At 32.1% G+C, this 16,765-nt stretch overlaps 1 protein-coding gene across 2 annotated transcripts in view; it reads right to left on the bottom strand.

The window, feature by feature from the left end:
* LOC130448362 (chloride channel protein 2-like) overlaps positions 1–16,765 on the bottom strand; it is a 33,722-nt gene that overhangs the window by 2,137 nt on the left and 14,820 nt on the right. For both annotated transcript variants that reach the window (XM_056785719.1, XM_056785720.1), the window contains 8 exons: positions 14,977–15,187; positions 13,808–13,909; positions 10,268–10,502; positions 8,092–8,215; positions 5,711–5,980; positions 2,252–2,475; positions 1,870–2,192; positions 1,478–1,571 (listed from right to left, as the gene is read on the bottom strand). In XM_056785719.1, the coding sequence (XP_056641697.1) occupies positions 1,478–1,571; positions 1,870–2,192; positions 2,252–2,475; positions 5,711–5,980; positions 8,092–8,215; positions 10,268–10,502; positions 13,808–13,909; positions 14,977–15,187 (1,583 nt within the window). The remainder of the gene's footprint in view (positions 1–1,477; positions 1,572–1,869; positions 2,193–2,251; positions 2,476–5,710; positions 5,981–8,091; positions 8,216–10,267; positions 10,503–13,807; positions 13,910–14,976; positions 15,188–16,765) is intronic.

The raw sequence follows: 16,765 nt of genomic DNA, 5'->3' as shown, positions 1-16,765 counted from the left end.
TATTGGAGGAAAATTTTAATAAAATGGAAATACAAACGCAACATATATTTCAATAAATTCGATTTTCTGAATTTACTTAGAAAGCCTCTGAATAAAATTAAAACAAGCTCAGAAAGGATTATTTTGTCATGTTTTAGAGCATGAGTTATAAACCTTGTCGATCCGAATTCTTCAATAGATTTTATTACTTAAACCAAAAATTAGAAGAAAATGCACCATTATAACTCAAAAAAGAAAAAAGAACGACACTGGAAAATATTTTGTAGATTTGTACATTTTTCAATAGAGTCCTCTAAGATACATTTGGAAGTTTTGACTCAAGTCAAATTAATATTACATTACATTAATATTTCAAGGGTCATGTTAAAGAATTAGGCACTTGATATCAGTCGAGTTTTAAATAGTATAACAAAGTTAAAATGCAGATATATGAAATATAAAGTTCGTCATGTCAACGACATAATGAAAATACAGTGGAAACTCGATTAACCGGACTAATTGTTGTCCTTAGGGATTCGGATAATCGAATGTATGAAGAAAAGTGGGTTTTGTGAATTAAAATAAGTTTAATAATAGTAATATTTATTAATAAATAATATTATTAATCAAAAATAATCATAATTTAATAAGAAGTTTAATTTTGTTTAAAATATTTTACACATCAATGCGGAGAATAATTGATAACTAATTAAAACAATAACGAAACGCGCGGGGCGCGTGCGGGGTAATGCCAGTTCCGACCATAGAGATATTACCATAGAGTAGGCATGCCTACAAGTGAGAGCGTCTAGCGAATGAAAAGAGAAAGAGAATCATTTATGTATTTCTATCTCTTTCTTTCGTTGCGTACTGCGCATGTGTGTCTCTGATTCAATGGGCAATGGTAAAGTGCGTACACGAAATCTAATCAACGCGCATGCGCCATTAGACAGAGACAGCAATACATAAATTATTCTCTCTCTTTTTCTATCGGCCAGACGCTCCCACTTGTATGGGCGCCTATAGCATGCCTACTCTATCTGTAATATCTCTATGGTTCCGACTCGTTCGTGCTTGCATAAATTCGACTTTTAGTACATGTTAAACATTTTGTAAATTAACTCAATATTACTTACTTATTTAATCACGAATCCGTATAACTGAGGGTCGGATAATCGAATTTCTACTGTAATTCAGATTAGGTTGGGTTAGGCATTTAGCAGATCAGCTCTTAGTCCAAGGACTCTCATAAAAAATATGACGGTATACTTAATCAAATCTGTCAGGTTATCTTTGACGTTACAAATGACATGACATTACCACAGTAAAATGTTAACAAACACCTTAATAATCAATAATAAGGTTTCTTTCTACCTCACAAAATTGGATTGTATGGGGATTATGTATGTAGTTCATGGTTCAGAATATAAAGCTCTGATGTTCTGAGGTTTTCTGACCGAAGTTTGATATACCTGATGCATAAAATCTTTTAGCTTACCAGCTGTACTTTTTTAGACATAGTTGGACTTGGTGGCGTAGTATGAACATCTTCGTTTGCGTTATTGTCCACATCTTGAAGTTGAGCGGATTTCCTGTAATTAATAATTGACGTACAGAATATAAATGATTCAAAGAAGTATTTTCTTTTTCAATTATAAGAAATACATATCAAGTTAATGTAATTAAAGCCAAAAATAGATTGTAGACCATTCAGAACGAGTATGTGATAAAAACGTTTTTAACTTCTGTTGTCATGAACTACAGTTACCTTACAGTTTATTTATAAATATATATAAATGATAAAATAAGAAAGAGTTTATCGTAATTCAAAGAATTCTGTTACCTGTATTTATAATTGCAATAAAAATTCAGATGGAATGATTGTGTTACCTGAAGATAGCTTCAAAAGCTGAACGAATTCGACTTTCTGCTCCCGTGACAGTTGTATAGGGCGTATTTCCTGGACTAGTAGATAAAAACGGTGTGAATCCTTTCAATGTAAATGAATTCGTTTTTTTGAGGATGGATTTTTTTGGTTGAGATCCTATAACTGGATTATAAGTTGGTTGATCCAAATGGGTTTCGGAAATTTGTCTATTCAGTAAATCTGGAGCTGGAACTACGTGAAATCTTGATGGTCTTCGTCTATTTCTCTCTTCTGCTAAGAACTGCTCTTCTCTTTCTTTTGCTTCTCTTTGTCTTATAGCTGCGACCTGAAACAGGAAAAAATTACATTTATGCAAACATCAACAACGTTACGACATTTACATACCTGCAGTCGTCTTTCTTTTCCTATATGTTTTTCTATAATTTGAATCAAAGCCATTCGCTGGATCGATCCTAAAAGGACCATATTTTCTGGGCTGTCCACTAGCGGAAAACTTTTTCTTTGTCTATTCTCTTTTAGTAATACTTTTAATTGTTGATAGGTCATTCCATAGAAGATATATTTTACATCTCGTACCATAAAATTTTCTACATATACGTTGTACATACCTAAAAAAACGTACAGAAAATTGGACTATGTATGAAATTGTTTAATTTATACTAGTACACAAAAATGCTGTAACATAAAACTGAATAGCACTATGAGCCTATCTCAATATGAAAATAGGCAAAAAAATATTTTAAAAATATCTCTTAGTAAAGCATTTCATTTTTCCTTTATATGCCAAATCTCCAATGTTCTGATATCTATCACCCTGCTCGTTGCTGATATCTCCCAAATTCTCAGGAAAAAATTAAGAAAAAGCTTTGCCCAGCAACTTTCTAATATTTGGACCAAAAAAATACCCTGCTTAAACTTTATCTCAATTAACTGTCTCAGTTTGAATCCTCCCCCTTCTTTATTCATAGCCTTCCCAAAGTACGAAATTTAATGTAAAGTCAAAGCAACGTTTTCTGGCCAAATTTACCTCATATAGTATTCATTCACTATACAACTGCCTCACAAACAAGGAAAATAGCAAGATTTCGTAAATCCTTCTCAAAGTCTTACTAAAATAGTGACAGCTTTTAATTCATCACTGCCACTTGTAGCGGTTCTAGCTACACAGAACCTAACCTAACCTAATCTAAACTAACCTAACCTTTCACTTTAAAACTCAAATGTAAATAAGAGAATAAATCTACTCTATAAAATCTTTCTGCTAATAAATACAGCCCAAGTTAATAACCCTTCATAAAATTAATTACTTGTGAACAAAAAAGAATTTCAAGAACATATTAAAAAGTGGTACGTATTAGCTTCATGAATATTTGTTCTATTATTTGGAAGATATTAGTATTCTAAAAATAATTGTTTGTATTGTGTTAGGTAGTGTCATTAAACTACCTCTAAAATGTTTAGACGTGATTTCACCATAAACTCCTGGGAAAATAAATTGATTTAACCCAACAATTATCTTGGTATATTGGTAAAATATTACATTACTTAAATATAGAATCTGTTCAAAAAGAATTCAGAAACAATTAGTATGTTCTGACAACCTCTGGAATGGTGGAAGTTTGTCTATAAATAATAATACCAGACACCCAATACATTACAAATGAAAGTTCGTAAGGAAATACTGCAGGGAGACCTTAAATTAAGATAAATCGACTATCGATGAAAGATTCTTATGAGTAGTTCAGTTCCTTCAGAATGTGCTGAATAATTGTCTTACTGTCAGCGGGCTTGATGAATGATCCCAATTGATCTGAAGAAAATGAGTCCCCTGAATTTCATCATTGTAATATTGTTGATTATAGTTATATATGTATTCATTTCTAAATTAATGTTATTTTCCATTCATCTTTCTTCTTTTTTTCCTTTCCAGATTTTTAGAGATCCCATAAGATTGAGCTTTTATACGATTCCCTTCTGAAAAAATGCCCAACAAACTTTTTCTAATAACCACTATATTTGCCTGATATGACTCCATCCGACTATTTTTTATTTCTTAAATTTAGTTCACAACTTTTGAGAAGTAAACGTTGTTGCTTAATAGAAAACATAATTGTATGAATTTGAATAAGATATACATAATATTTTGTGCTGCATTGACCATTCTCGATTATTTTTTATCTAATATATAAAATTCTCGTGTCGCGGTGTTTGTAATTGAACTCCTCCGAAATGGCTTGACCGATTCTCATGAAATTTTGTGTGCATATCGGGTAGGTCTGAGAATCGTACAACATCTATTTTTCATCCCCCTAAATATTAAAGTAGTCCACCCCCAATTTTTTTATTTAATTTTCAATCAACCGCCATATCTTATTTGTTAATGATAAACTTTAATTTTCTTGGCAAGATTTTTTTTTAGTGCAATAATTATTTATTCACATTTTATTAATAACTGATAAAGAAAGTTTTATCTCTCAGTTAATTAAGTGATCTCATGTAAAGAAACACGTGTTGTGAGCTCCCGCATCCATCCGCCAACTTTCTCTAAACTATTAGATATTGACGATGGGAAAGTTGCTGTACATGTAAATACTGGATGCATAAAATTCCAGAATTACTGTACAATCATTGACTCGCAAAATACTCTCATCCATAACATACCTATATCTTAAATTTAAAGTTGTAAAAGGATAAATAGAATCGAAGGAAATATAGGAGATTTTTTTTCGAGTTCATTTTTATTTCAGTCAATTAAAATATCGTAATCAACTTATTAATTTCAGATAAAACAATTGTTTATACTAAAGCAGAATATAATTATTATCATCTCTTCAACTTTTAGTGGTGCCGCTGGGCCGTTATACCACAATGGTTCGAGTTTATGATTTTCCATGAATTGCCATCCACATTCGGTTGAATCATATGAAATACATTTTGTCACATTTTATTTACGAATATTGTGCGTAAAATTTTTTGTGATAAGGCTTTCCAGCACGGCGGAATGTTATTATTCTGTTAAAATAAAATTCTTTTCTTTTTACGAGTATCCTACCGGCACGCCTTTGGCACAATATTTTCAGTGTTTGTGGATGGATAACAATAGGCTAAACTCATAAATTGACCCCAACCCGGGTGGTATTACCTGCACTTGATAAAAAAAAATTTTTACAATGAAATCAATGCCAAACTATGAAAGTGGCTTAAATATTCGTTGGGTCACTCTGTGGTTCCTTTGCATACCTAATGATATTTTATTGCTCTATACGTTTCTGAAATAAGCTATAGAATTAAAATTCACCATGCCTTTATAAAAATCTTCTTTGTCACTTGTACTTGCAAAGAACTTCAAAAATAATTCAAATCTTGCCGCATTTACATTTGTACATTGTACATTTCATTCGTGTAAAACTGTTTTTTCTTTTTTATTAATGTCTTGTGGATACGTTAAATGCTCAAAAATATTTTTATACTTTTCCTTTTGTATCAATAAATTGTATGGTTAATTTTCATACTTTCGTCCAAATAATTCGATTACCGAGTGTATTTTGTTCCTCTAATTAATAGCTCTCGATTTATGTATATAAAAATGTTGCAACTCCAGGATCACGGGTCTTTTGGGATTGCCGGTTCCCGGACTATTATAGTAAGTTATTTATTTGTATTGAACTAGAAAAATTTTTTGTAGATATAATTTATATGGCAGAACAACGTTTGCCGGGTCAGCTTGTATCATTCAAGAAAACAATTTTATATATTGATGCTAGTAATAGTTATGTAGTTTTCGAAACAAAAAATATATGGTAAATCAGTCACGTTCTCTATCAAATATTTTAATTTTCTTACCACTACTGTTTGGCAAAAGGTCAGGCAGATATGGCAGCTTTTTTATTAAAATTATACTATCGTAAATACTGGGATAAAGAAGGCTGGCAACAGCATTGGATATCAATACAGCAATCATCATTGGAATGATGTGAGTAATTTGACCTGTCATTTCAAAAACTATAACAGATACAGAAATTGTATGCGTTACTGATCCACTAAAAGCTGCAGCACCAACTGTAGCATAACCTCCTGGAATGATCTTTGAAGTTTTTCCACCATAACGCATACCTAAAAAAATTGAGGGAATTGAAACTAATATTGATTCGGAATAGCCAATAAACAATTATTTGATTAATATCACAAATTAAGAGACAATAAGTTATGACAAACAATATTATTATATATTATACAAAATACGAAAATTAATGCAAAAAATTCGAGAGTGAGTAGATGACGTGGAAATAAAGCTGTGAAATAGAAAAAAATTATGAATTTGCAATGAATGATTACGTATGTGCATGTAGTGACTTTGATCATTGTGTTTCTTGTGTTTACCTACCGGTGTTGCCTATGGTTTCTAGATAAACAACGAGCTGATAATACATTTGTTAGAGAATTACTGTTTAATGATGAAGCTGGTTTCACACGAGATTTTATTTTTATTAATCCCATCGATTTTGTGTTAATTTGTGGACAGGAATAGTGGCTAATAATTGAGTAGGTCCATATTTTTTTATAATAACCTGAATAGTCAGTGAGACATGTGGTTCATGCTCGATGGAGCCCCGCCCCACTTCGTAAATGATTTAAAAAATAAATCAAACAACATTTTTCCTGATAGGCAAATTGATCGACATAGCCACAACGTTCCCCTGAATTAAATACAATGGAATCATTTGTTTGAGGATATCGTAGAAGCTTGGTATATGCAATACTGGTAAACACAAGGAACGAAAAGATCTATAGAATAAACTTTCATTGTGATTCTATAAAGCAGAATCCTGGAATCCTATTCCAATTTCAAAGAAATATACTCAGCAAACTACGGAAGCGTGTAGAAGTGCCCACTTCGAACATTTATTATAGTTTCTCTGTTTCTATTTGATAATTTGTAGGCTAACGGACTAAATTTTTCTACATTTCAATTTTTTCCTTATGTAAGTAATGTTTTGTTTTAATACCTCCTGTGAGTATTTGCAATAAATAATTAGAATTTATAGTAATTTTGGTTTCCTTGGCATGTACATCGATCAAAAAATATACATATATCCTAAACCATAAATTTTATCGAGTTAAACAAGGGGTCTCCAAACTTTCCAACCTTAGGGAAATACTGATTACTCCAGTAAGTTCCGAGGGTCAAAACCATATTATCATTGTTACCGGTGGTAAAAAGTGAAATAGTCCACTGATGAAAAAAAAAAAAAATCCGAAAAAGTACGCAACGTTTAAAAAAGGCTGCAAAACGGACCAAAGTTCGCAAAACGGCAACTCAGCATATTATTAATTTAAGACATATTTGTAACAGTATTTTGATTTGAATTGTTGCTTTTGTGTGTGATTTAATAGTATTGAAAAGAAGCGAAAAATTGATAGTGATTGCAGAAAATTCAAAGATCAGTGGAACATTCAGTATTTCGTAATTGAGTCCAGTAACAAGGTGCTATGTTTGATTTGTTCTCAAAAAATATAACATTAAACGTCATTAGGAAACAAAAAGTTTGCGGACTGAAAAATTCGAAGCTATGAAGCGCGGATTGAAATCACAGCAATCTTCATTTACAAAACTCAAAACTGAACAAGAGGCTGCAACTCGTGCCAGCTTTTGTGTGGCTCTTGAAATTGCAAAACGTGGAAAACCATTCACCGATGGAGAAATGATCAAAGGCCATAGTTTGACTCCTGAGTTAAACAAAGAGTACCTTGTTGCTTAAAAATCGATTGAAAATTTCATTTTTGCTGTTTTAGATTGTACAGTTTGTTGTCTTTAGATTTTACAGGTTGTCCCTGGAAAAGTTACGGATTGTTAACCATTGAGTATGTGCCGCCCCTGGCCTTCAGATAGTAGTGTAGAATTATTAATTCTGTCAACCACCCTATACGGACATATGTTTATAAGATATTTAGAAGATATACATACTTAAATATAAGTTCTGATTTCACAACTTTAAACGCCTATAACTTAGAAACGAGGGGTCGTATGGCAATTTTTTTATGCCATAGCCTTATTTTCAGGTCATCTACTCACTCCCGAATTTTTTTCATCGAGTCCCGGAACACCCTAGAAATGTAGATGTTAGTATCTTGTGAGTTGTTTTATTATCCACTTTTATTCTATAATTTTCTATGCTAATTTGGTAAATATTTCTTATGACATAACCATATAATTTGTAATGTACCTGTTGGAAACCACATATGCATTAACTCTCCTACTATTCTACCAAACGCGGCCCCAATTTTAAAAACAGGGATGAAACTACCGCTTGGAACTGGAACTGTTGAACAAATGATTGAAAACAGAAACTGCAAGAAAATACATATAGCGATATAGGTAACAAGCACTGTCAAATCAATACAGAGGAGATGTTTAATTTACTAATTTTTACAAGAATAATCTATGATAGTGAGTATGTAACTTATGACGACTTTTTATGCAATTTGCAGTTTTTTCTTGCTGATTTGACCAAATCTTCATAGCAGAAGTCGGCTTATACTGCATCAATATCAACTGAACTCATACTTCATATGTTAAAACAAGTTTGAAACCGTTAGTGAAATTCTGTTTGCAATTTTTTGAGTGGAGCATGGAATTTGTACAAAGCATTAAAACGTTTTGTTTCAAGTTAAGAATATGTCACAAATTGTCACTATCTATGGAAAATCAGTAATTGACTTCGCTTTAAAAAAGAACAGTCAATCAAAGTCTGACATCAAGGCCACGGCAACTATTTTCTTCAATTGTGAGAGCATAGTTTATAACAGAGATATCAACCAACGACTTTTCTTTATCATAATAATCCGCTTCGTAACATCTTTTGATTCTTAAGTTTGTAGCTTTTACAGAAATAAAAAATATGATTGGACGTTTTCTGGCCTTGAGAGAATTATGATAGAGTAGATGAAAGACATTCTTACAGAAGCTACCTCCAGACAAATACATTACTGGCCGATGGGAGTACCTTAAATAGAGTTTATTCAAGCTTCATATTGTTTGTTTACATTGTTTTTAATACACTGTATTCATAAACCGCACCATATTATAAAGGAAATCCCATTGTTTTCACTAATCAATGCCTTTTGACACAATTTATTTGTAGCTTCGATTTACAGTTTATCTATGTAATCCCCTCACTAGTTAGACATTTTTGACACCTCTCCGGAAGCTTTTTGATGCTGGTATCGAAGAATTCCTTGTGCAACTCGGACAGCTATGTGTGCACAAACTCCTCTAAATCATTGTGGGTGTTGAACTTTTGCTCTTCGAGGGATTCTTTGGCTTCATCGCGCCGTTATTTTGCCATATTGAAGGTATTCGTGAATGATAGGCTCTAGCCAAAATTTTTCGATCCTCCCAAATGAGTTGTTCTACACAGCAAATGTTGTTTGGTGTGAGGTTCGCGGTCCACGCTCCTTTTCGACGGTTTCGCGGCCATATTTGGAGGCGTTGGCCCATTTAAATACAGAAGAGCTACTCAGGTTCTCACTACCAAATTGATTTCGTAAACGTCGAAGAATTTACGAATTTTTACTGCCTCCACATACCAAAAAACGAATAACGGTGGTCGGCACTTGACGTTCACTCATGGTCGTAGCACGCGCGTGAAACGAGTGTTCACGAAGAAAACTATGCCGCACTGTTAGTAAGGGAACCAGTTAGGATATAAGCCATGACCTGCAAAAGATACATGCACGTCATCTACAGCGTTAGTCTCGAATATATTTGAACCTCTCTCGTAATATATATTATTGAGACTACTACTATTTCCAAAATAATGTGTTTGATTGAAGATGACATAATAATAGTGCCTTTCAGATTACAATCCTAACTGAGAATCGATCCTGTTGGGTAGGAAACTTCTCATACAGCTCCCTCGAAACTATCTTGATAACGTTTTAATCTTTTTCTTTACTAATCATGCTTGGTCAACTCGAAACTACACAATGTTCTTAATCTTCTATTCAACTACGCATACTCGATTCCCTCGAAACTCTTTAGAAAGTTTAAAGAACAAAAAATAGGACGTTACTTGGCATTAAAGAATGCAGACTCTGTCGTCACTTAAATCCTTTTAACTCTTTGATTATTTTCATGCCCTTAATTGAACTGTTGTAGTGATTCTATAAATTCTGTGAACAAAATGAGTGAGTTTAGTTATTATTTAACTCCACTCTTATCAGGAGATAACAAAAAAGTATTGAAAAATTCAAAGCTAGAACTTCTTCAAGATCCAACACAACAAAAAGAAGCTATCATCTTTTAAATATACTTGATCAAATATCACTGAAACTGGAATTATTTTTCAGGAATTATTATTATTGTCAATTTTTGAAAAAACTAAAGAAAAATGCTCTTACTGTGAATATCAAGTAACATGTTAAATTGATATAAACTCCAGTCCATTCAGTTCTCCAATGACTTATTATTGCATCGTGCGCTACGCTCACATTATGATCAGTCCATGTGAAATTGCTAAACAATGATGCAACTTGCCCATGGACATTCAAATCCCCTGCTATAAATTGCCCTGTGCCCAGAGGGAAAGTAATCGTTGATACCAATAGCGCTACAATAGCTGGGTACAAAAATCGACTGGAAAAAAAACACTATTAAATATGGGTCAAAACTTATTAAAAATATTGTAGAGTTTACAAAAATTAAACACACTATTAAATAGAAGAAATTGCATGCATACAATGCTCCATGAGTAATGTTGGTGAGAAAACTAACAGAACGACAAGAACCATAAGAAAGGATGAGCTTTTCTTATTGGGAAAAAGGATTGCGTCATACATGGTAGTGAGAATATAGAATTTATGTTTTGTTTCAAAATTATGCATATTTTTCCTTCTAATGTCATTTTTGTAATTGTTTGCTTTTCAGTTATGTTTTTTTTCTTTTTATCCATTTAAATAAGTATCGATGCCATTGGCACTAAAACGGTATATTATGAGAGCTGCTAGTTAAGTTTCGCGATATGGCAAAAAATAAAATCAAATCGCGAAAAGTTTGGTGCGATGATTTTCTTTGACTTTCAACGTGGATTACACCAACAGCAGTTTCTGACTTTTGGTGATGAAGCACCATCGTGAAGCTAGTCCAAAATCGGCTTTTGTGCCAGAAATACTCGCTTACAATATCGTCATGTGACATGCCGTGACACTTAGGCATTAGTTCCACTCTCATACATTAAATATTGCATGAAAAAGCACGTGTCGATTGGTGCAATGAAATGCTGAAAAAATTCAATCGTGATAGACGACGAATCACGTTCCATTAGAGCAACGGTGAACAGTTAATTCTGAATGGTACACCAGCATTTCTTTGCCAGAAGTGTTCGAAAAAATCAGCGAAACCAATCGCCGAATCATCACAACGACAATATAAGTTCAAACAAAAAAATATTTGAATAGTCAAAACATTGAATTGATGGGTTATCGTCCTTATTTGGCTCCCAATGATTTCTTCTTATTCCTGCAGATCAAAAATAAATTTCGAGGTCAACATTTTTCTACTGCCGAAGATGCGGTTTATACGTTCAAATCCCATGTTTTGGAGGTATCTCCAATGCATGCAATAGTGTATTGATCTTAATGGAGAGTATTTTGAGAAACAATAAAGCAATATCCAATTATAAATATTTGTTTTTATTTGTTTATCTCAAAACTTGAGTAGCAACCCTCGTATTAGTTATCTGTTTGTAAATTTAAGCAAAACAATTTTTTCGTTTTTCTATTTTCTGTTTGCCGATATAGGATTGCATTAGTTACAAAACCATGTCTATCACATAAAGGATAATAATAAAAAGTTTTTCTTTGATATGGTGTGTGTAAAGATTAGTTGGGAACATCAGGATTTCTTCGGAACATCACTGAATCCTTGTACTCTCTAAGTTTAGCGATTCACCGAGATTTCATTATTATCAACTCTTTTCTAGAGCTAGGCTGGACATGTATGTTACAGCTCCATGCAATCCCAGAGTATAGATGAATACTACTATTTGAAAAAGCTCGGGGAATTTTGTCCTCTACTATCAATCAATTGTCCTCAAAACCTACAGTTTTTTGTTTGATTTTATTCCCTCAAGATGTTCATTGAAACAGACTTGAAACCACAGACAAGCACTTGCTTTTGAGACTAGTCGATTATCTAGCTTACATATAAATCAACAACTGAAAAAAACCAAGCAGAATTTTCTAATGTTAATATCACATTCATTTTAAAATTTTCATAATTGTCATTTAGCCTAAATGTTCTTTTAATTTGAGGTAAAGTCCGAAATGTTTCACTTTTCCACAATAAAGTCTCCTTTAGCTGCTAGGTATTTTTTTAATGAGTATTAAAAAATGAATTTGTCTTGACACATTGCTATATATCGTACTACATTAAGTTCAAGCTTATACGAGAACGAAAAATATATCGACATAGATAAGCGAACAAACTGTATCCTATCATCGGTTTTGGATTTGTAACATTGTAGCTCGTTAGCCAGGTTCTGTTCCCGACCAGACAATATTCAATAACAATGGTTTGAGAAGGAAATTTGAGGAAAGACACTTTGGAAGATATATTTTAATAGGTGACAGCGGATATCTCATCACAAAACTGGAAAACGTGAATACACACGCTTCAAATTTGTACAATAAATCTATTATGAGAACAAGGAACGTCCTAGAAATCAAAATTGTGCATCAACTATACAAAACCTTCAATAGTTACGATTAAAAATGATAAAAATAGTTATTGAATAGACTAATTGAAATGAAAAATTGAATGGAACAGTTCACCACCAGAGATAAAGCCAAAAGAAATGTCACCGACAAATAACACTCACTTCTACACTTTTTCTAACGACACATATTGGAAAAGGGCTGAGTATTGTCAACCTCCTTTTAACGTCTTAAAGGAGCCTTTACTTGAGAGATCCTTACAAATCGGTTATGGGACCATTTCATTTTAAGAACTAAATTAAAGGGCCCTTTAATCTAAAGTGCCAGTTAGGGTGGGATTATGAAACTGGACGTCAATTACTTTATAAATCGATGTCAATCCGATTTTAATTAATTAGTGAAACAAAGCACTGACATTGAACATGTAAATTTTGATTTAGATTATCCCCTATCACCACTATCATTTATTACCAATTCATTTGACTGAAGCACTAAAATAAAGCATTTCTGCTATAGATCAATTAGTCGTTTTAAATTGTCTCCAAAAGGAGATAACTACTAAATTTGTATTTGTAACACATACTTCTCATTTAAAAAGAGGTTAGGATTAAAACAAATCTAATGAAATCACTGTTGTATATATATATTTGAAAAAGTCAAAAGATACTGTTAAGAATCAAACATTTCCTCAAGAATTTCACCGCTACAGTGAACCATATATGTAACAAAGCTATTTGGTTGTACCAATGCAAAATATTTCATCAGGCCATATAATTCTTCTTCGAACTTTATTTTTACAGCAATTTTATATGCCTTAAAGGTAATTTTATAACATCTATATTTTTAACTTATTCTGAACTATCATGGACATTAATTGTATAGTAACTTCAGAAAATAATTAAATACTGCTTATGTCTTCACATTAATTTTAGATATACCAAAATTTGTAGCATACCCGTTTAAAAAATCGCCAATTAAATTGATCTGTGGCAGTCATACCGCTTTATGCTTTTTATGTGGCTAACCGACAGTCAATCTGACATCGGTCAAGGGTGTTACTTGATACAAAAATCGCATCGTTAACCTAGAATCTACTTTGTGTTCCATTAGGTCTCAACGATAATTCAAAGAAAGTAAAATCCCCACATGCTGAACTACTATTTAAAAAATAATTGACTTAAATGTTTCTAGTTCGTACCTATCTAACTTAAAAATAGAAGCAATTACCTTCTTTTTAAGAAATTGTTTATGATTTTACTATTTCTCATAAATAACACGTACTGTCGATGCATCCATACATAGAAAGCACCTCCTAGGCCACACAAAACACTGAAAGTAAATTTATTATTTAAAAAAATAGATCTGCAGTATTTATTATTATAAGTTCTTGTTTTGAATTTTCAGTTTATATATTCGTATACTACAGAATTAAATAGAAAAATAATGGATACTACAATAGTATATTGTATATTGGGAATTCAAAATTAAATACTAGTGTCAATTTCTAATCACATCACCAATGTACATCTTTCGTTTCTACTTATTGCTTCTCCCGTATAGTTGGGCATATCTATATGTATAAAATGTGTTTGTTACTACCAGATTTTCATCTTCATCTTTGTCAGTGTTATTTTTCATGTCTTCACTTATTCCAATTATATATCTGTTTACTTCATCTTTTGTCCTACTTATGCGTTAAGGTCTTTCAAATAGTTCTTTTTTTTAATACTCGTATATGTATATCCATTTATCTCCTTTCATCCTTTTGATAACCTATTTTTTTTTTCACATCTCTTCTACATCATCTGACTTTTCTTTTCCCTTACTGTCTTGCTCGTGTCGTGTATTTAAATGTTCGGGTCCTTAACTTCCTTCAATTTATCCTTGATTTCATTACTTCTTCCTTAAAATAGAAATATTAACTTTTGCTACATCTTTCATGAACAATTATTAGTAATATTATATTTGTATCACAATATTAATTCTCTTTTTTCTATGTTGTCTATCTTATATTCTGTCTGTATCTTTTTTGTTCGTTTCTCATTTCTTTTAATTCTGTCGTAAGGTTTTGTATCCCCTTCTCGTCGAGGGACAACGCAAAACTATTTTTTTCACTAGTTTTTAGTTATATCTGTTGTCTTTGGTGAATAGGAATAAAATTAAATAAATATGGATCTAGAAACAAAAAATTGAGCTCAGGAAATTAAAGTATGAGTAGGAATAAGAGCATGCTGATGATTTAAAAAAATTTACCTGGTTTTCACCTTCTTTCCTAAATTCAATTCATCTTGTCATGCTTTTTATATCTTATGGGAAAAATAAATTATCCAAATTTTTATTTTCAAATATTCTATAGTAATAAAACAGATAACGTATAAAAAAGTATGATTTCTTACCCCATTAACGCGAATACAAACAATTCTTGTGGATCGAACGGAAAGTCCATATGGTAGTTCGTTCTAAAAACGGCTCGTACTGTTTCAGCTTTTTGAAACCATACTGCCAACAAACGGAATGTTGTAGCACCGCAAACGGCAGTAAAAAATCCTCGCCAATAATTACGGACGGCAAAGTATGTGGTGGTTACTTCAATGCTGAATAGTACACCTTTATTAAAAACATTTCACAACAGTTAAATAATTTGGAAACTTGTTTGTTTGTAATAGTCAAAAATTATAAAAATTTAACAAGGATGCAATATTTAGGGAAGTCATTCAGCTCAACTTCTGAATGCTGAATAGTACACCTTTATTAAAAACATTTCACAACAGTTAAATAATTTGGAAACTTGTTTGTTTGTAATAGTCAAAAATTATAAAAATTTAACAAGGATGCAATATTTAGGGAAGTCATTCAGCTCAACTTCTCTAATATTATATTGTTTTATATCTCCTCTCACTTGATTTTTCTACCTTATTCTTTATTTACCTTTCCATGTATATCCAGTTTTTTTTGAGGGCTGTCTCATAGGTGGTTATACTGGTTTTCATATATGACAATTCCGCCTCAATTTAAACATGTCGTAACTTGTTAAATAATCTTTTTTTGTTTATTAACGGCAAAGTACGTTTTTATATGTATGTAGGGCGATAAATATGAAATTCGTGTATGGTTGAACTATTATTGGAAACAAAAGCTCAAAACAGCCGTGTAGTCAAGAAAATATTTGAAATTGAAGGAGAAGAGCAGTTAGTGAGGGAATATTGGTTCAATCTTTTTGATAGTGCGATTCGACACTTGAATATTGTTTACAGTCAGATCGTTCATCCGTGTGTGATATTGAGGTTGCAAGAAAAGAAATAAATAACCAAGCTAGTACCAGCACCCACTGATTATCGTAATCTTTCAAACATCACTATTGAAAATCATTAGGTAGATCTAGAAAAGATGTTGAATAGTGCCATACGGATTAACCAAGATAAACAGGTCCTTGCCTTGTCGAAAAATGATCGTTTTATTAGACGCATTATTACTTTCGATGAAAAATGGATTTATATTAATAACCCGAAAAGGGAAAATCAGTGGTTAGAGGAGGGACAATTACCAAAATTATTTCAGATGGTCGAGCTATAAATTCCAAAATATATGGTGGTGTAATTTTTGCGTGCGAAATAATTTCAATCCAAAGGAGATGTTGAAATCGAAGTACGACAATCTTTTGCTATTAAGCCCAAAGAATGGTTTTACTAAGGTCTCAAAGAATATTGCTGAATATTGGATTAGAATCCTAGAATATGAGTATCAAGGCTTGTTTTTTGTATGATTATTCAATGAATCAAAATATTGGAAACCGACATTATTTATGAGACAACGTTCATACTTTTTTATTGTAGAACCCAGCTGCGTGTCTATAGTATTGGCGCCTCTTGGATTTCTTAAATTTACCTGTGTTGTCCTAAAATTATCTCTTTATTCACTAGCTCTATATTCATTATCTATAGTATTTGGCTCTAAATATTTTCTGTGGATATGTGACAAATTTAATTGCTAAGTTGTAAATTTTTAACTTGGTTCTGGTTACTTGAATTCTTGTTTCTTATAAATCTATTATATTTTCAGTATACACTACTTTCAGATTGTACGCAATCATACTCTTCAGATATGTCATTTCTTTCATTTACCGTATTGTCCAAGTGCTTGAATCTTTTCACTTCTTCAAAACTGTTTCATTCAATTTTCTTTGTA

The sequence above is a fragment of the Diorhabda sublineata genome, chromosome 8, assembly GCF_026230105.1.
Source record: "Diorhabda sublineata isolate icDioSubl1.1 chromosome 8, icDioSubl1.1, whole genome shotgun sequence".
NCBI lineage: Eukaryota > Metazoa > Arthropoda > Insecta > Coleoptera > Chrysomelidae > Diorhabda > Diorhabda sublineata.
The sequence above is the reverse complement of the archived record's forward strand: the minus strand, read 5'-3'. Positions and strand labels throughout refer to the sequence as shown.